This window comes from Hyperolius riggenbachi, chromosome 2 (assembly GCF_040937935.1).
Source record: "Hyperolius riggenbachi isolate aHypRig1 chromosome 2, aHypRig1.pri, whole genome shotgun sequence".
NCBI lineage: Eukaryota > Metazoa > Chordata > Amphibia > Anura > Hyperoliidae > Hyperolius > Hyperolius riggenbachi.
In genome coordinates this window covers 3,602,501-3,623,425 of record NC_090647.1, presented here as the reverse complement: position 1 = coordinate 3,623,425, position 20,925 = coordinate 3,602,501, and the positions used below count along the sequence as shown (strand labels likewise).

Genomic DNA, 20,925 nt, shown 5'->3' with positions numbered 1-20,925 from the left:
GTGTTCATCAAACACAACAACCAACAGCCCTTCGGTGTGCAGCGCTACGGTTGAGTTGTCTGTCTCTGAGATGTTTGAGCACAAGAGGAAATTGCCAGCAAATGACCCCCGGGCCGTGGCAGTAACAGCCAGCCAGCATAGCCAAGCTTCTGGCCTGCGAAATGCTGCCATATCGAGTGGTGGAGACAAACAGCTTCAAGGGCATGATGTCAGTGGCCATCCCACGTTACGTGGTTCCCAGCCGCTACCACTTTGCGCGCTCTGCAGTGCCTGAGTTGCATGAGCACGTGGTCAGCTAAATAACCCGAAGCTTGAAGAATGCCGTTGCCTGCAAGGTTCACCTCACCACTGACACCTGGACGAGTGCGTTCGGCCAGGGTCGATACATCTCCCTTACCGCGCACTGGGTGAACCTTGTGGAGCCTGGCAGCGATTCCTCACCTGCTACGGCGTGGGTGTTGCCCACGCCGCAAACAGCTGGATAACAACAGCAGCACCTACCTCTCTGACTCCTTCTCCTCCAACGCATCTCAAAGCTGTACCTCATCCGGAAATGCTAACCCAGCACCAGCAGCAGTAGGATCGTGGAAGCAGTGCAGCACAGCTGTTGGCATGCGTCAGCAAGCGTTGCTGAAGCTGATCTGCCTTGGGGATAAGCAGCACACAGGGGAGGAAATTTGGAGGGGAATAAAGGAACAGACGGATTTGTGGCTGGCACCGCTGGACCTGAAACCGGGCATGAAGCTAGACACCTGGCACGAACTGGCAATGTACGCAATAGAGGTGCTGGCTTGCCCGGCAGCCAGCGTTATGTCGGAACGCTGTTTCAGTGCTGCCGGAGGCATCATCACAGATCGGCGTATCCGCCTCTCCACAGAAAATGCAGACCGTCTGACTCAAATTAAAATGAATCAATCCTGGATTGGAAACGACTACGCAACACTCCTGGACCCCAACCAAGTAACATGACCGATGAACATCTGGGATGGTTTAGCGTTTCCGGTCCCTGTTTATTGAACCTCTCATCTGTATTACATTTATGACTGCATGGCGGCAAAAAGCATTGCTGCTATATCCGCACGCTTTTTGTCCTCATGCAAGGCCTGGGTTGTTGTGTCTCACAAAGCGTGGCCTTCTCCTCCTGCGCCTCCTCCTGTTCCATCACGTGTGCTGCTGCTGCTGCTGCTGCTGGGTTACCGTTGCCGGTCCCTGTTTATGGAACCTCTTATCTTTATTACATTTATGACTACATGGCGGTACAAAGCATGCTATCCGCACGCTTTTTGTCCTCATGCAAGGCCTGGGTTGTTGTGTCTCACAAAGCGTGGCCTTCTCCTCCTGCGCCTCCTCCTGTTCCATCACGTGTGCTGCTGCTGCTGCTGCTGCTGCTGGGTTACCGTTGCCGGTCCCTGTTTATGGAACCTCTTATCTTTATTACATTTATGACTACATGGCGGTACAAAGCATGCTATCCGCACGCTTTTTGTCCTCATGCAAGGCCTGGGTTGTTGTGTCTCACAAAGCGTGGCCTTCTCCTCCTGCGCCTCCTCCTGTTCCATCACGTGTGCTGCTGCTGGGTTAGCGTTGCCGCGTGGTCCCTGTTTATTGAACCACTTATCTTTATTACATTTATGACTGCATGGTGGTACAAAGCATGCTATCCGCACGCTTCTTGTCCTCATGCAAGGCCTGGGTTGTTGTGTCTCAAAGCGTGGCCTTCTCCTCCTGCGCCACCCTCCTCCTGTTCCATCACGTGTGCTGCTGCTGGGTTAGCATTACCGGTCCCTTTTCCTGGAACCTCTTATATGTATTACATTTATGACTGCATGCCGACAAAAAGCATGTTACCTGTGCAAAGAAAACAGACATTTCCCGCATTTAAAAGACAGTTTTCCCTTTGAAACTTTAAAATCGATTTTCTCAAAAACTATAAGCTCTTTTTGCTAAATTTTTTTTTCCTCTTGTACCCACTCCCAAGGTGCACATACCCTGTAAATTTGGGGTATGTAGCATGTAAGGAGGCTTTACAAACCACAAAAGTTCGGGTCCCCATTGACTTCCATTATGTTCGGAGTTCGGGTCGAACACCCGAACATCGCGGCCATGTTCGGCCTGTTCGGCCCGAACCCGAACATCTAGATGTTCGCCCAACACTAGTTGTAACGATTGGTGTCAGCACGCAGAGAGAATCTGATTATTGGTGATCTGCAGTATCACCAAGAATGCAGATATATACCTGATTATTGTTGATCTGCAGAATCACCGATAATTCAGATAACAACTTGAGCTTCCGCTCAGCGGTAGAGGCAATGTCCGGGTCATCGTAAATTATAGCCATTGCTTTAAGAAATTCCTCCACCGAGGTCAGGGCCTTATCCCCCGTGGGAAGACTATATGCCCAAGTCTGGGAATCCCCTGACAATAGAGTCTTAATAAAGGTTACTCTCTGTGCTACGGTTCCTGATGAATTAGGCCTTAACTCAAAGTATGATAACACTCTGTTCCTAAAATTCCGGAAGTCAGATCTGTGACCAGAAAACTTTTCAGGTACAGACATGCGTATGTCAGTGCTAGGAGGAGATCGCACGGTATCCACAGCCGTCTGATAAACTTGTACAATCCCAGAAAAAGCGTTGATTTGAGTCTGGTGACTGTCCAGCGTTGATTTGAGTCTGGTGACTGGTGAGTGCATTGAGACGGCTGCGGAGTGCGTCCATTTGAGTTTGGTCTGCCATTCTGTAACGATTGGTGTCAGCACGCAGAGAGAATCTGATTATTGGTGATCTGCAGTATCACCAAGAATGCAGATATATACCTGATTATTGATGATCTGCAGAATCACCGATAATACAGATATATTGCTAACCTCTGGACACCTATAGGTATGTGAGTGTTTGGTGTAACAGTAGTACTTTGAGTAATGCACCTGCAGGGCAGGTGATATTAGGCAGTAAAGGAACACTGCTCTGAGAGCACAGGAACCTTCCAACAGCCTGAGACTCTCCAAGGGGTGGAGTCAGGCTGGAGACAGGAAGGACCAGAGAGTGAGTGACACCTGAAGGTGGATGTCACTATCTGATCTGGAGACTATCTCTTAAGAGATAGCTCTCGAGGTCGGGCACGCCTGGTCGGCAACACACGGACAGATAAAGTACAAAGACAGAAGAAGGCTGATTCGGTATCCTAGGCAAGCAACGGAATATCAGATATGCGAGGTACCGAATCAGAGATCAAAGGGATAGTCAGGAAAGCAGTAAGTCATAACAGATATCAACAATGCCTAGTCTGGGTGTGAGGTCCTTGGTCTCTACACCCTGGAATTAGTCTGATGAATAACAGATAGATAACACAAGTTCCCTAGCCTGGATGTGAGGTCCGTGGTCTCTACACCCTGGAACTAGTCTAAGCATAAACAGAATAACAGTACAAGTAATCTGGCTCAGTGTGAATTCCCAGGTCCACCTGGTTCAAACACACTGTTGGATCTGACTAAGGTCTGAGTGCTTCCACGTAGTGTTCGCAACGGCAGACAACTTGAGACTGGCCAGCAGTAACTATATATGGAGTAGTGCTCTCAGGCACCACCCCTAATTGATCAACCAATAGTAACCTGCTCTGGAGTCAGCTGATCAGCGTGATCAGCTGATCTCTCCTTGCCCAGTATAAGAGTTCTGCCTCTCAGCGCGAGTGCGCATATTCCTAAGCCTGTGTGCACTAACAGACTCAGCCACACCAGACACACGCTGCCGCGTGCAAACCACCGCGCTGGACGCGGAACCAGCCGCCTTACTGTTGTTGCATGCGGCGGCTTTTCCGCATTCTGCCCTGTTACCAGACACACGCTGCCGCTTGCAAACCGCCGTGCTGGACGCGGAACCAGCCGCCTTACTGTTGTTACATGCGGCGGCTTTTCCGCGTTCTGCCCTGTTACCAGACGCACGCTGCCGCGTGCAAACCGCCACATTGGATGCGGAATCCGCCGCCTCCTCAGCAGCACACGCGGCGGCTTTTCCGCGTTCTCTCACAGTGGTCTTGTATCTTCATCTGTAGTCTTGTATCTTCATCTGTAGTCTTGTATCTTAATCTGTAGTCTTCTATCTTCATCTGTAGTCTTGTATCTTCATCTGTATTCTTGTATCTTCATCTGTATTCTTGTCTCGTCATCTGTAGTCTTGTATCTTCATCTGTAGTCTTGTATCTTCATCTGTATTCTTGTATCTTCATCTGTATTCTTGTATCTTCATCTGTATTCTTGTCTCATCATCTGTAATCTTGTATCTTCATCTGTAGTCTTGTATCTTCATCTGTAGTCTTCTATCTTCATCTGTAGTCTTGTATCTTCATCTGTAGTCTTGTATCTTAATATGTAGTCTTCTATCTTCATCTGTAGTCTTGTATCGTAATCTGTAGTCTTGTATCTTAATCTGTAGTCTTCTATCTTCATCTGTAGTTTTCCATCTTCATCTGTAGTCTTCCATCTTCATCTGTAGTCTTATACCTTCATCTGTAGTCTTGTATCTTCATCTTTATTCTTGTATCTTCATCTGTATTCTTGTCTCGTCATCTGTATTCTTGTCTCTTCATCTGTAGTCTTATACCTTCATCTGTAGTCTTGTATCTTCATCTGTAGTCTTCTTTCTTCATCTGTAATCTTGTATCTTCATCTGTAGTGTTGTATCTTCAGCTGTAGTGTTGTATCTTCATCTGTAGTCTTGTATCTTCATCTGTAGTCTTGTATCTTCATCTGTAGTGTTGTATCTTCATCTGTAGTCTTCTATCTTCATCTGCAGTCTTCTATCTTCATCTGTAGTGTTCTATCTTCAAAAAAACCCACAACTGATTCTAGAGATTCAAAACAGAGTATACCCTAATAGAAAAGTCGCTAAAACGTAACTTTTATTTAGTTACATTAAAAGAGAGCAAGGTTGCTGACCATATAGTAAAAAAATTGTGATACAGTGGATTAGAGGTATTAGGTTTGTGGACAAAGGACCATCCTCCTAAATCACACTCGTATTCATTATAACCCTACACCAAACTCAACATGTTTAATTTCCCTAATTAGTGATAAGGTAATAAAGTGCTCAAAATAACAAATACATCATAAACATCACATATCTACAGTTGGTTAGCAAAATAGCAGAGTAACGGCCACTATCCAGCAGCCTGTATTACATCTGTATTCTTGTCTCTTCATCTGTAGTCTTGTATCTTCATCTGTAATCTTGTATCTTCATCTGTAGTCTTGTCTCGTGATCTGTATTCTTGTCTCATCATCTGTAGTCTTGTATCTTCATCTGTAGTCTTCTATCTTCATCTGTAGTCTTCTTTCTTCATCTGTAGTCTTCTTTCTTCATCTGTAGTCTTCTTTCTTCATCTGTAGTCTTCTTTCTTCATCTGTAGTCTTGTATCTTTATCTGTATTCTTGTATCTTCATCTGTATTCTTGTCTCGTCATCTGTATTCTTGTCTCTTCATCTGTAGTCTTATACCTTCATCTGTAGTCTTGTATCTTCATCTGTAGTCTTCTTTCTTCATCTGTAATCTTGTATCTTCATCTGTAGTGTTGTATCTTCAGCTGTAGTGTTGTATCTTCATCTGTAGTCTTGTATCTTCATCTGTAGTCTTGTATCTTCATCTGTAGTCTTGTATCTTCATCTGTAGTGTTGTATCTTCATCTGTAGTCTTCTATCTTCATCTGTAGTCTTCTATCTTCATATGTAGTCTTCTATCTTCAAAAAAAACCCACAACTGATTCTAGAGATTCAAAACAGAGTATACCCTAATAGAAAAGTCGCTAAAACGTAACTTTTATTTAGTTACATTAAAAGAGAGCAAGGTTGCTGACCATATAGTAAAAAAATTGTGATACAGTGGATTAGAGGTATTAGGTTTGTGGACAAAGGACCATCCTCCTAAATCACACTCGTATTCATTATAACCCTACACCAAACTCAACATGTTTAATTTCCCTAATTAGTGATAAGGTAATAAAGTGCTCAAAATAACAAATACATCATAAACATCACATATCTACAGTTGGTTAGCAAAATAGCAGAGTAACGGCCACTATCCAGCAGCCTGTATTACATCTGTATTCTTGTCTCTTCATCTGTAGTCTTGAATCTTCATCTGTAATCTTGTCTCTTCATCTGTAGTCTTGAATCTTCATCTGTAATCTTGTATCTTCATCTGTAGTCTTGCCTCGTGATCTGTATTCTTGTCTCATCATCTGTAGTCTTGTATCTTCATCTGTAGTCTTCTATCTTCATCTGTAGTCTTCTTTCTTCATCTGTAGTCTTGTATCTTCATCTGTAATCTTGTATCTTCATCTGTAGTCTTCATTCTTCATCTGTAATCTTGTATCTTCATCTGTAATCTTGTATCTTCATCTGTAGTCTTGTATCTTCATCTGTAGTCTTCTATCTTCATCTGTAGTGTTGTATCTTCATCTGTATTCTTGTATCTTCGTCTGTAGTCTTCTTTCTTCATCTGTATTCTTGTATCTTCATCTGCAAATGTCTATCTTCGTCTGTATTCTTGTCTCATCATCTGTAGTGTTGTATCTTCATCTGTATTCTTGTATCTTCATCTGTAGTCTTCTTTCTTCATCTGTATTCTTGTCTCATCATCTGTAGTCTTGTATCTTCATCTGTAGTCTTGTATCTTCATCTGTAGTCTTGTATCTTCATCTGTAGTCTTGTATCTTAATCTGTAGTCTTCTATCTTCATCTGTAGTCTTGTATCTTCATCTGTATTCTTGTATCTTCATCTGTATTCTTGTCTCGTCATCTGTATTCTTGTATCTTCATCTGTAGTCTTGTATCTTCATCTGTATTCTTGTATCTTCATCTGTATTCTTGTATCTTCATCTGTATTCTTGTCTCGTCATCTGTAATCTTGTATCTTCATCTGTAGTCTTGTATCTTCATCTGTAGTCTTCTATCTTCATCTGTAGTCTTGTATCTTCATCTGTAGTCTTGTATCTTATTATGTAGTCTTCTATCTTCATCTGTAGTCTTGTATCGTAATCTGTAGTCTTGTATCTTAATCTGTAGTCTTCTATCTTCATCTGTAGTTTTCCATCTTCATCTGTAGTCTTCCATCTTCATTTGTAGTCTTATACCTTCATCTGTAGTCTTGTATCTTCATCTGTATTCTTGTATCTTCATCTGTATTCTTGTCTCGTCATCTGTATTCTTGTCTCTTCATCTGTAATCTTGTATCTTCATCTGTAGTGTTGTATCTTCATCTGTAGTGTTGTATCTTCATCTGTAGTCTTGTATCTTCATCTGTAGTCTTGTATCTTCATCTGTAGTCTTGTATCTTCATCTGTAGTCTTGTATCTTCATCTGTAGTGTTGTATCTTCATCTGTAGTCTTCTATCTTCATCTGTAGTCTTCTATCTTCATCTGTAGTCTTCTATCTTCAAAAAAACCCACAACTGATTCTAGAGATTCAAAACAGAGTATACCCTAATAGAAAAGTCGCTAAAACGTAACTTTTATTTAGTTACATTAAAAGAGAGCAAGGTTGCTGACCATATAGTAAAAAAATTGTAATACAGTGGATTAGAGGTATTAGGTTTGTGGACAAAGGACCATCCTCCTAAATCACACTCGTATTCATTATAACCCTACACCAAACTCAACATGTTTAATTTCCCTAATTAGTGATAAGGTAATAAAGTGCTCAAAATAACAAATACATCATAAACATCACATATCTACAGTTGGTTAGCAAAATAGCAGAGTAACGGCCACTATCCAGCAGCCTGTATTACATCTGTATTCTTGTCTCTTCATCTGTAGTCTTGTATCTTCATCTGTAATCTTGTATCTTCATCTGTAGTCTTGTCTCGTGATCTGTATTCTTGTCTCATCATCTGTAGTCTTGTATCTTCATCTGTAGTCTTCTATCTTCATCTGTAGTCTTCTTTCTTCATCTGTAGTCTTCTTTCTTCATCTGTAGTCTTCTTTCTTCATCTGTAGTCTTGTATCTTTATCTGTATTCTTGTATCTTCATCTGTATTCTTGTCTCGTCATCTGTATTCTTGTCTCTTCATCTGTAGTCTTATACCTTCATCTGTAGTCTTGTATCTTCATCTGTAGTCTTCTTTCTTCATCTGTAATCTTGTATCTTCATCTGTAGTGTTGTATCTTCAGCTGTAGTGTTGTATCTTCATCTGTAGTCTTGTATCTTCATCTGTAGTCTTGTATCTTCATCTGTAGTCTTGTATCTTCATCTGTAGTGTTGTATCTTCATCTGTAGTCTTCTATCTTCATCTGTAGTCTTCTATCTTCATATGTAGTCTTCTATCTTCAAAAAAAACCCACAACTGATTCTAGAGATTCAAAACAGAGTATACCCTAATAGAAAAGTCGCTAAAACGTAACTTTTATTTAGTTACATTAAAAGAGAGCAAGGTTGCTGACCATATAGTAAAAAAATTGTGATACAGTGGATTAGAGGTATTAGGTTTGTGGACAAAGGACCATCCTCCTAAATCACACTCGTATTCATTATAACCCTACACCAAACTCAACATGTTTAATTTCCCTAATTAGTGATAAGGTAATAAAGTGCTCAAAATAACAAATACATCATAAACATCACATATCTACAGTTGGTTAGCAAAATAGCAGAGTAACGGCCACTATCCAGCAGCCTGTATTACATCTGTATTCTTGTCTCTTCATCTGTAGTCTTGTATCTTCATCTGTAGTCTTGTCTCGTGATCTGTATTCTTGTCTCATCATCTGTAGTCTTGAATCTTCATCTGTAATCTTGTCTCTTCATCTGTAGTCTTGAATCTTCATCTGTAATCTTGTATCTTCATCTGTAGTCTTGCCTCGTGATCTGTATTCTTGTCTCATCATCTGTAGTCTTGTATCTTCATCTGTAGTCTTCTATCTTCATCTGTAGTCTTCTTTCTTCATCTGTAGTCTTGTATCTTCATCTGTAATCTTGTATCTTCATCTGTAGTCTTCATTCTTCATCTGTAATCTTGTATCTTCATCTGTAATCTTGTATCTTCATCTGTAGTCTTGTATCTTCATCTGTAGTCTTCTATCTTCATCTGTAGTGTTGTATCTTCATCTGTATTCTTGTATCTTCATCTGTAGTCTTCTTTCTTCATCTGTATTCTTGTATCTTCATCTGCAAATGTCTATCTTCGTCTGTATTCTTGTCTCATCATCTGTAGTGTTGTATCTTCATCTGTATTCTTGTATCTTCATCTGTAGTCTTCTTTCTTCATCTGTATTCTTGTCTCATCATCTGTAGTCTTGTATCTTCATCTGTAGTCTTGTATCTTCATCTGTAGTCTTGTATCTTAATCTGTAGTCTTGTATCTTCATCTGTAGTCTTGTATCTTCATCTGTATTCTTGTATCTTCATCTGTATTCTTGTCTCGTCATCTGTATTCTTGTATCTTCATCTGTAGTCTTGTATCTTCATCTGTATTCTTGTATCTTCATCTGTATTCTTGTATCTTCATCTGTATTCTTGTCTCGTCATCTGTAATCTTGTATCTTCATCTGTAGTCTTGTATCTTCATCTGTAGTCTTCTATCTTCATCTGTAGTCTTGTATCTTCATCTGTAGTCTTGTATCTTATTATGTAGTCTTCTATCTTCATCTGTAGTCTTGTATCTTCATCTGTATTCTTGTCTCGTCATCTGTATTCTTGTCTCTTCATCTGTAATCTTGTATCTTCATCTGTAGTGTTGTATCTTCATCTGTAGTGTTGTATCTTCATCTGTAGTCTTGTATCTTCATCTGTAGTCTTGTATCTTCATCTGTAGTCTTGTATCTTCATCTGTAGTGTTGTATCTTCATCTGTAGTGTTGTATCTTCATCTGTAGTCTTCTATCTTCATCTGTAGTCTTCTATCTTCATCTGTAGTCTTCTATCTTCAAAAAAACCCACAACTGATTCTAGAGATTCAAAACAGAGTATACCCTAATAGAAAAGTCGCTAAAACGTAACTTTTATTTAGTTACATTAAAAGAGAGCAAGGTTGCTGACCATATAGTAAAAAAATTGTGATACAGTGGATTAGAGGTATTAGGTTTGTGGACAAAGGACCATCCTCCTAAATCACACTCGTATTCATTATAACCCTACACCAAACTCAACATGTTTAATTTCCCTAATTAGTGATAAGGTAATAAAGTGCTCAAAATAACAAATACATCATAAACATCACATATCTACAGTTGGTTAGCAAAATAGCAGAGTAACGGCCACTATCCAGCAGCCTGTATTACATCTGTATTCTTGTCTCTTCATCTGTAGTCTTGTATCTTCATCTGTAATCTTGTATCTTCATCTGTAGTCTTGTCTCGTGATCTGTATTCTTGTCTCATCATCTGTAGTCTTGTATCTTCACCTGTAGTCTTCTATCTTCATCTGTAGTCTTCTTTCTTCATCTGTAGTCTTCTTTCTTCATCTGTAGTCTTCTTTCTTCATCTGTAGTCTTCTTTCTTCATCTGTAGTCTTGTATCTTCATCTGTAATCTTGTATCTTCATCTGTAGTCTTGTATCTTCATCTGTAATCTTGTATCTTCATCTGTAGTCTTCTTTCTTCATCTGTAATCTTGTATCTTCATCTGTAATCTTGTATCTTCATCTATAGTCTTGTATCTTCATCAGTAGTCTTCTTTCTTCATCTGTATTCTTGTATCTTCATCTGTAGTCTTGTATCTTCATCTGTAGTCTTCTATCTTCATCTGTAGTGTTGTATCTTCATCTGTATTCTTGTATCTTCATCTGTAGTCTTCTTTCTTCATCTGTATTCTTGTATCTTCATCTGCAAATGTCTATCTTCGTCTGTATTCTTGTCTCATCATCTGTAGTGTTGTATCTTCATCTGTATTCTTGTATCTTCATCTGTAGTCTTCTATCTTCATCTGTAGTGTTGTATCTTCATCTGTATTCTTGTATCTTCATCTGTAGTCTTCTTTCTTCATCTGTATTCTTGTATCTTCATCTGCAAATGTCTATCTTCGTCTGTATTCTTGTCTCATCATCTGTAGTGTTGTATCTTCATCTGTATTCTTGTATCTTCATCTGTAGTCTTCTTTCTTCATCTGTATTCTTGTCTCATCATCTGTAGTCTTGTATCTTCATCTGTAGTCTTGTATCTTCATCTGTAGTCTTATATCTTCATCTGTAGTCTTCTTTCTTCATCTGTAGTCTTGTATCTTCATCTGTAGTCTTGTATCTTCATCTGTAGTCTTGTATCTTCATCTGTAGTCTTCTTTCTTTATCTGTATTCTTGTCTCATCATCTGTAGTCTAGTATCTTCATCTGTAGTCTTGTATCTTCATCTGTAGTCCTCTTTCTTCATCTGTATTCTTGTCTCATCATCTGTAGTCTTGTATCTTCATCTGTATTCTTGTATCTTCATCTGTAGTCTTGTATCTTCATCTGTAGTCTTGTATCTTCATCTGTAGTCTTCTATCTTCATCTGTAGTCTTGTATCTTCATCTGTAGTCCTCTTTCTTCATCTGTATTCTTGTCTCATCATCTGTATTCTTGTCTCATCATCTGTATTCTTGTATCTTCATCTGCAAATGTCTATCTTCGTCTGTAGTCTTGTATCTTCAGCTGTATTCTTGTATCTTCATCTGCAATCTTGTGACTTAATCTGCAACCTTCTATCGTCATCTGCAATATTGCATTTTTATCCACACTTTTCTATCTTTATCTGCAATCTTGGATCTTTCTCTACAGTTTTCTATCTCCATCTGCAATCTTGAATCTTCATCTGCAATGTTATTTGCAATAATAACTGCTGGTTTGTATTTTAGGAGCTCTACCACTAAATGTGGACCAAATACGGACTGTAATCAGATCATCGGCTCCACCTGCTGGTGCAATCAATGAAGTGCAGAATAATGAAGAGCTGAGGGTGGAAGGAAACCTGCAGAGATACCATTACCTGCCACTAAATCTCCATTCCCTTCCTCACCTGATCCACACCGACCCCTCCATCCACCAGGCCACCGAGGTGCTGCAGAGACTGCTGGAGGTAAGTGACTGCACAAACCGCAGGAGGGAAGTGACTGCACAGACCGCAGGAGGGAAGTGACTGCACAGACCGCAGGAGGGAAGTGACTGCACAGACCGCAGGAGGGAAGTGACTGCACAGACCGCAGGAGGGAAGTGACTGCACAGACCGCAGGAGGGAAGTGACTGCACAGACCGCAGGAGGGAAGTGACTGCACAGACCGCAGGAGGGAAGTGACTGCACAGACCGGAGGAGGGAGGTGACTGCACAGACTGCAGGAGGGAAGTGACTGCACAGACTGCAGGAGGGAAGTGACTGCACAGACTGCAGGAGGGAAGTGACTGCACAGACTGCAGGAGGGAAGTGACTGCACAGACTGCAGGAGGGAAGTGACTGCACAGACTGCAGGAGGGAGGTGACTGCACAGACAGCAGGAGGGAGGTGACTGCACAGACCGCAGGAGGGAGGTGACTGCACAGACCGCAGGAGGGAGGTGACTGCACAGACCGCAGGAGGGAGGTGACTGCACAGACCGCAGGAGGGAGGTGACTGCACAGACCGCAGGAAGGAAGTGACTGCACAGACCGCAGGAAGGAAGTGACTGCACATACCGCAGGAGGGAAGTGACTGCACAGACCGCAGGAGGGAAGTGACTGCACAGACTGCAGGAGGGAAGTGACTGCACAGACCGCAGGAGGGAAGTGACTGCACAGACTGAAGGAGGGAAGTGGCTGCACAGACTGCAGGAGGGAAGTGACTGCACAGACTGCAGGAGGGAAGTGGCTGCACAGACCGCAGGAGGGAAGTGACTGCACAGACTGCACGAGGGAAGTGACTGCTGCAGGAGGGAAGTGACTGCACAGACTGCAGGGGGGAAGTGAGTGCACAGACTGCAGGAGGGAAGTGACTGCACAGACTGCAGGAGGGAAGTGACTGCACAGACTGCAGGAGGGAAGTGACTGCAGGAGGGAAGTGACTGCACAGAACGCAGGAGGGAAGTGACTGCACAGACCGCAGGAGGGAAGTGACTGCACAGACCGCAGGAGGGAAGTGACTGCACAGACCGCAGGAGGGAAGTGACTGCACAGACCGCAGGAGGGAAGTGACTGCACAGACCGCAGGAGGGAAGTGACTGCACAGACCGCAGGAGGGAAGTGACTGCACAGACCGCAGGAGGGAAGTGACTGCACAGACCGCAGGAGGGAAGTGACTGCACAGACCGCAGGAGGGAAGTGACTGCACAGACCGCAGGAGGGAAGTGACTGCACAGACCGCAGGAGGGAAGTGACTGCACAGACCGCAGGAGGGAAGTGACTGCACAGACCGCAGGAGGGAAGTGACTGCACAGACCGCAGGAGGGAAGTGACTGCACAGACCGCAGGAGGGAAGTGACTGCACAGACCGCAGGAGGGAAGTGACTGCACAGACCGCAGGAGGGAAGTGACTGCTCGGACCGCAGGAGGGAAGTGACTGCACAGACCGCAGGAGGGAAGTGACTGCACAGACCGCAGGAGGGAAGTGACTGCACAGACCGCAGGAGGGAAGTGACTGCACAGACCGCAGGAGGGAAATGACTGCACAGACCGCAGGAGGGAAGTGACTGCACAGACCGCAGGAGGGAAGTGACTGCACAGACCGCAGGAGGGAAGTGACTGCACAGACCGCAGGAGGGAAGTGACTGCACAGACCGCAGGAGGGAAGTGACTGCACAGACCGCAGGAGGGAAGTGACTGCACAGACCGCAGGAGGGAAGTGACTGCACAGACCGCAGGAGGGAAGTGACTGCACAGACCGCAGGAGGGAAGTGACTGCACAGACCGCAGGAGGGAAGTGACTGCACAGACGGCAGGAGGGAAGTGACTGCACAGACGGCAGGAGGCAAGTGACTGCACAGACCGCAGGAGGGAAGTGACTGCACAGACCGCAGGAGGGAAGTGACTGCACAGACCGCAGGAGGGAAGTGACTGCACAGACCGCAGGAGGGAAGTGACTGCTCGGACCGCAGGAGGGAAGTGACTGCACAGACCGCAGGAGGGAAGTGACTGCACAGACCGCAGGATGGAAGTGACTGCACAGACCGCAGGATGGAAGTGACTGCACAGACCGCAGGAGGGAAGTGGCTGCACAGACCGCAGGAGGGAAGTGACTGCACAGACCGCAGGAGGGAAGTGACTGCACAGACCGCAGGAGGGAAGTGACTGCACGGACCGCAGGAGGGAAGTGACTGCACGGACCGCAGGAGGGAAGTGACTGCACGGACCGCAGGAGGGAAGTGACTGCACGGACCGCAGGAGGGAAGTGACTGCACGGACCGCAGGAGGGAAGTGACTGCTCGGACCGCAGGAGGGAAGTGACTGCTCGGACCGCAGGAGGGAAGTGACTGCACGGACCACAGGAGGGAAGTGACTGCACGGACCGCAGGAGGGAAGTGACTGCACGGACCGCAGGAGGGAAGTGACTGCACTGACCGCAGGAGGGAAGTGACTGCACAGACCGCAGGAGGGAAGTGACTGCACAGACCGCAGGAGGGAAGTGACTGCACAGACCGCAGGAGGGAAGTGACTGCACAGACCGCAGGAGGGAAGTGACTGCACAGACCGTAGGAGGGAAGTGACTGCACAGACCGTAGGAGGGAAGTGACTGCACAGACTGCAGGAGGGAAGTGACTGCACAGACTGTAGGAGGGAAGTGACTGCACAGACTGCAGGAGGGAAGTGACTGCACAGACTGTAGGAGGAAAGTGACTGCACAGACTGCAGGAGGGATGTGACTGCACAGACTGCAGGAGGGAAGTGACTGCACAGACTGCAGGAGGGAAGTGACTGCACAGACTGCAGGAGGGAAGTGACTGCACAGACTGCAGGAGGGAAGTGACTGCACAGACTGCAGGAGGGAAGTGACTGCACAGACTGCAGGAGGGAAGTGACTGCACAGACTGCAGGAGGGAAGTGACTGCACAGACTGCAGGAGGGAAGTGACTGCACAGACTGCAGGAGGGAAGTGACTGCACAGACTGCAGGAGGGAAGTGACTGCACAGACTGCAGGAGGGAAGTGACTGCACAGACTGCAGGAGGGAAGTGACTGCACAGACTGCAGGAGGGAAGTGACTGCACAGACTGCAGGAGGGAAGTGACTGCACAGACTGCAGGAGGGAAGTGACTGCACAGACCGCAGGAGGGAAGTGACACACTATGGGCCTCACCAGACACAGACCCCCACATCCCTCAGTGCCTCTTCTAGCAGGAGGCCTCATCTCAGACTGCAGACTGGGGGGATTAAAGACCACAGAGACAGCGGGAGGGAAGTGACTGGGGGGATGAGAGACCTCAGAGACTGCAGGAAGGAAGTGACTGTGGGGGGATGAGAGACCGCAGAGACTGCAGGAGGGAAGTGACTCTAGGAGGTAAGTGACTTCGGGGGGATTAGAGACTGCAGGATGGAAGTGACTGCAGGGGGGTTAGAGACCGCAGAGACTGCAGGAAGTAAGTGACTGCAGGGGGATTATAGACAGCAGGAGGTAAGTGACTGTGGGGGGATGAGAGACCGCAGACGCCACTCACAGTTCTGCTCTTGGTTTCTGGTTTCAGGAGAGTCTGGACGAGGTGAGGACATTTTGTGTGGAGCATTGTTGGGTTCTGGAGATCTGGAGGTTCATCCAGTCCTGGTCTCCCCAAATTCTGGAGCAGCTCCGGGGCAAGTCAGCGAGAGAGTATGAAGATATCATCCTAAGACTGCAGGGATGGGAGGAGAGAGTGCGGAGCGTAAGAGACCACATCACAACGCCTGTCCTGACAGTCAGCTGCGTGGCCATCAGAGCGTGGACCGGTGAGTGGGGGAGGAAAGACCACGTCACAACGCCTGTCCTGACAGTGAGCTGCATGGCCTTCAGAGCGTTCCTACTGCTGCTCTCTCGTTTGTCCAATGAGCTGTGGCCTCACTCCCCAGAGAACTTCTCTACATCCTACCCTACTGCTGCCCCTATGCTGGTCTAATTAGCCATGATGTCATTCCCCAGAGGTCCCTCACCTCCCTCAGTGCCTTACCTAACACTGGGTATGACCACACTATGGGCCTCACCAGACACAGACCCTCACCTCCCTCAGTGTCTTACCTAACATGGGGTATGACCACACTATGGGCCTCACCAGACACTGACCCTCACCTGCCTCAGTGCCTTACCTAACATGGGGTATGACCACACTATGGGCCTCGCCAGACACAGACCCTCACCTCCCTCAGTGTCTTACCTAACATGGGGTATGACCACACTATGGGCCTCACCAGACACAGACCCTCACCTCCCTCAGTGCCTTACCTAACACTGGGTATGACCACACTATGGGCCTCACCAGACACAGACCCTCACCTCCCTCAGTGCCTTACCTAACACTGGGTATGACCACACTATGGGCCTCACCAGACACAGACCCTCACCTCCCTCAGTGCCTTACCTAACATGGGGTATGACCACACTATGGGCCTCACCAGACACAGACCCTCACCTCCCTCAGTGCCTTACCTAACACTGGGTATGACCACACTATGGGCCTCACCAGACACAGACCCTCACCTCCCTCAGTGCCTTACCTAACATGGGGTATGACCACACTATGGGCCTCACCAGACACAGACCCTCACCTCCCTCAGTGCCTTACCTAACATGGGGTATGACCACACTATGGGCCTCACCAGACACAGACCCTCACCTCCCTCAGTGCCTTACCTAACACTGGGTATGACCACACTATGGGCCTCACCAGACACAGACCCTCACCTCCCTCAGTGCCTTACCTAACATGGGGTATGACCACAATATGGGCCTCACCAGACACAGACCCTCACCTCCCTCAGTGTCTTACCTAACATGGGGTATGACCACAATATGGGCCTCACCAGACACAGACCCTCACCTCCCTCAGTGTCTTACCTAACATGGGGTATGACCACAATATGGGCCTCACCAGACACAGACCCTCACCTCCCTCAGTGCCTTACCTAACACGGGGTATGACCACACCATGGGCCTCAACAGACACAGACCCTCACCTCCCTCAGTGCCTTACCTAACACAGGGTGTGACCACAATATGGGCCTCACCAGACACAGACCCTCACCTCCCTCAGTGCCTTACCTAACACTGGGTATGACCACACTATGGGCCTCACCAGACACAGACCCCCACATCCCTCAGTGCCTCTTCTAGCAGGAGGCCTCATCTCACACGGGGCCTCGCCAGACACAGACCCTCACCTCCCTCACTGCCTTACCTAACATGGGGTATGACCACACTATGGACCTCGCCAGACACTGACCCTCACCTGCCTCAGTGCCTTACCTAACATGGGGTATGACCACAATATGGGCCTCACCAGACACTGACCCTCACCTCCCTCAGTGCCTTACCTAACATTGGAAATGACTACACTATGGGCCTCACCAGACACAGACCCTCACTTCCCTCAGTGCCTTATCTAACATGGGGTATGACCACACTATAGGCCTTGCCAGACACAGACCCTCACCTGCCTCAGTGCCTTACCTAACATGGGGTATGACCACACTATAGGCCTCGCCAGACACAGACACTCACCTCCCTCAGTGCCTTTCCTAACATGGGGTCTGACCACACTATGGGCCTCACCAGACACTGACCCTCACCTGCCTCAGTGCCTTACCTAACATGGGGTATGACCACACTATGGGCCTCACCAGACACAGACCCTCACCTCCCTCAGTGTCTTACCTAACATGGGGTATGACCACACTATGGGCCTCACCAGACACTGACCCTCACCTGCCTCAGTGCCTTACCTAACATGGGGTATGACCACACTATGGGCCTCGCCAGACACAGACCCTCACCTCCCTCAGTGTCTTACCTAACATGGGGTATGACCACACTATGGGCCTCACCAGACACAGACCCTCACCTCCCTCAGTGCCTTACCTAACACTGGGTATGACCACACTATGGGCCTCACCAGACACAGACCCTCACCTCCCTCAGTGCCTTACCTAACACTGGGTATGACCACACTATGGGCCTCACCAGACACAGACCCTCACCTCCCTCAGTGCCTTACCTAACATGGGGTATGACCACACTATGGGCCTCACCAGACACAGACCCTCACCTCCCTCAGTGCCTTACCTAACACTGGGTATGACCACACTATGGGCCTCACCAGACACAGACCCTCACCTCCCTCAGTGCCTTACCTAACATGGGGTATGACCACACTATGGGCCTCACCAGACACAGACCCCCACATCCCTCAGTGCCTTACCTAACATGGGGTATGACCACACACTATGGGCCTCACCAGACACAGACCCTCACCTGCCTCAGTGCCTTACCTAACATGGGGTATGACCACACTGTGGGCCTCACCAGACACAGACCCTCACCTCCCTCAGTGCCTTACCTAACACTGGGTATGACCACACTATGGGCCTCACCAGACACAGGCGTACGTTAAAAAGGGGCGCTGGGAAAAAAGGGCGCCGGGTTTTTAACGATAAGCATGGATAACGTTTAAAATTGTATTGTACTGTATTTCGTTTAAAATTAATGGTTTTTAAAGTTATAAATCATTAAATAATGTGTATTAAATCGGCAATTGTAAAAACGTTAATCTTTCGTTTAAATAGTGAAACGTATAATAACGTTTAAAAATTTTTTTTACTAAGTAACCCTCCCTGTACCTACCCCTAACCCCTAGACCCCCCTGTTAGTGCCTAAACCTAAGACCCCCCTGTTGGTGCCTAAACCTAAGACCCCCCTGTTGGTGCCTAAACCTAAGACCCCCCTGTTGGTGCCTAAACCTAAGACCCCCCTGTTGGTGCCTAAACCTAAGACCCCCCTGTTGGTGCCTAAACCTAAGACCCCCCTGTTGGTGCCTAAACCTAAGACCCCCCTGTTGGTGCCTAAACCTAAGACCCCCCTGTTGGTGCCTAAACCTAAGACCCCCCTGTTGGTTTTTTCGTTTAAAAATAATGTAAAAAAAAAAAAAAAAAAAAAAAAAGTACTGTTTTTCGTTTAAAAATAATGTAAAAAAAAATAAAAATATTGTACTGTTTTTCGTTTAAAAATAATATTTCAAAATGTATAAATCATTAAATAATGTGTAATCATGAGAAACAGTAATAAAACATTAATTCTCCGGGCGCCGCTTTTAAAACGTTAGTTTTCTCCGGCGCCCTTTTTTCCTATCGGGCGCCCATTAAACGATATTTATTATAGGAGTGAATGGCGGCGCCCGATTTGTCCACTAGCCTCAGGCGCCCGAATTTACTGTTTCCCAGACACAGACCCTCACCTCCCTCAGTGCCTTACCTAACATGGGGTATGACCACAATATGGGCCTCACCAGACACAGACCCTCACCTCCCTCAGTGTCTTACCTAACATGGGGTATGACCACAATATGGGCCTCACCAGACACAGACCCTCACCTCCCTCAGTGTCTTACCTAACATGGGGTATGACCACAATATGGGCCTCACCAGACACAGACCCTCACCTCCCTCAGTGTCTTACCTAACATGGGGTATGACCACAATATGGGCCTCACCAGACACAGACCCTCACCTCCCTCAGTGCCTTACCTAACACGGGGTATGACCACACTATGGGCCTCAACAGACACAGACCCTCACCTCCCTCAGTGCCTTACCTAACACAGGGTGTGACCACAATATGGGCCTCACCAGACACAGACCCTCACCTCCCTCAGTGCCTTACCTAACACTGGGTATGACCACACTATGGGCCTCACCAGACACAGACCCCCACATCCCTCAGTGCCTCTTCTAGCAGGAGGCCTCATCTCACACGGGGCCTCGCCAGACACAGACCCTCACCTCCCTCAGTGCCTTACCTAACATGGGGTATGACCACACTATGGACCTCGCCAGACACTGACCCTCACCTGCCTCAGTGCCTTACCTAACATGGGGTATGACCACAATATGGGCCTCACCAGACACTGACCCTCACCTCCCTCAGTGCCTTACCTAACATTGGGTATGACTACACTATGGGCCTCACCAGACACAGACCCTCACTTCCCTCAGTGCCTTATCTAACATGGGGTATGACCACACTATAGGCCTTGCCAGACACAGACCCTCACTTGCCTCAGTGCCTTACCTAACATGGGGTATGACCACACTATGGGCCTCACCAGACACAGACCCTCACCTCCCTCAGTGCCTTACCTAACATGGGGTATGACCACACTATGGGCCTCACCAGACACAGACCCTCACCTCCCTCAGTGCCTTACCTAACACTGGGTATGACCACACTATGGGCCTCACCAGACACAGACCCTCACCTCCCTCAGTGCCTTACCTAACACTGGGTATGACCACACTATGGGCCTCACCAGACACAGACCCTCACCTCCCTCAGTGCCTTACCTAACATGGGGTATGACCACACTATGGGCCTCACCAGACACAGACCCTCACCTCCCTCAGTGCCTTACCTAACATGGGGTATGACCACAATATGGGCCTCACCAGACACAGACCCTCACCTCCCTCAGTGCCTTTCCTAACATGGGGTCTGACCACACTATGGGCCTCACCAGACACTGACCCTCACCTGCCTCAGTGCCTTACCTAACATGGGGTATGACCACACTATGGGCCTCACCAGACACTGACCCTCACCTGCCTCAGTGTCTCACCTAACATGGGGTATGACCACAATATGGGCCTCACCAGACACTGACCCTCACCTCCATCAGTGCCTTACCTAACATGGGGTATGACTACACTATGGGCCTCACCAGACACAGACCCTCACCTCTGATAGGGATGATCGGAAAAAGGAAATCCCGTTCCGCCGGAATTTGCGGATTCCGCCAGCGATGAATTTCGTCGCTATGAAAATTTCGTCGG

The 20,925-nt window shown here is 46.7% G+C and overlaps 1 protein-coding gene across 3 annotated transcripts in view; it reads left to right on the top strand.

Annotated features, from left to right (window-relative positions):
• The window catches only part of DNHD1 (dynein heavy chain domain 1), a 445,323-nt gene that overhangs the window by 160,732 nt on the left and 263,666 nt on the right, over nucleotides 1–20,925 (top strand). For all 3 annotated transcript variants that reach the window (XM_068266455.1, XM_068266454.1, XM_068266453.1), the window contains exons 11-12: nucleotides 11,815–12,035; nucleotides 15,603–15,840. In XM_068266455.1, the coding sequence (XP_068122556.1) occupies nucleotides 11,815–12,035; nucleotides 15,603–15,840 (459 nt within the window). The remainder of the gene's footprint in view (nucleotides 1–11,814; nucleotides 12,036–15,602; nucleotides 15,841–20,925) is intronic.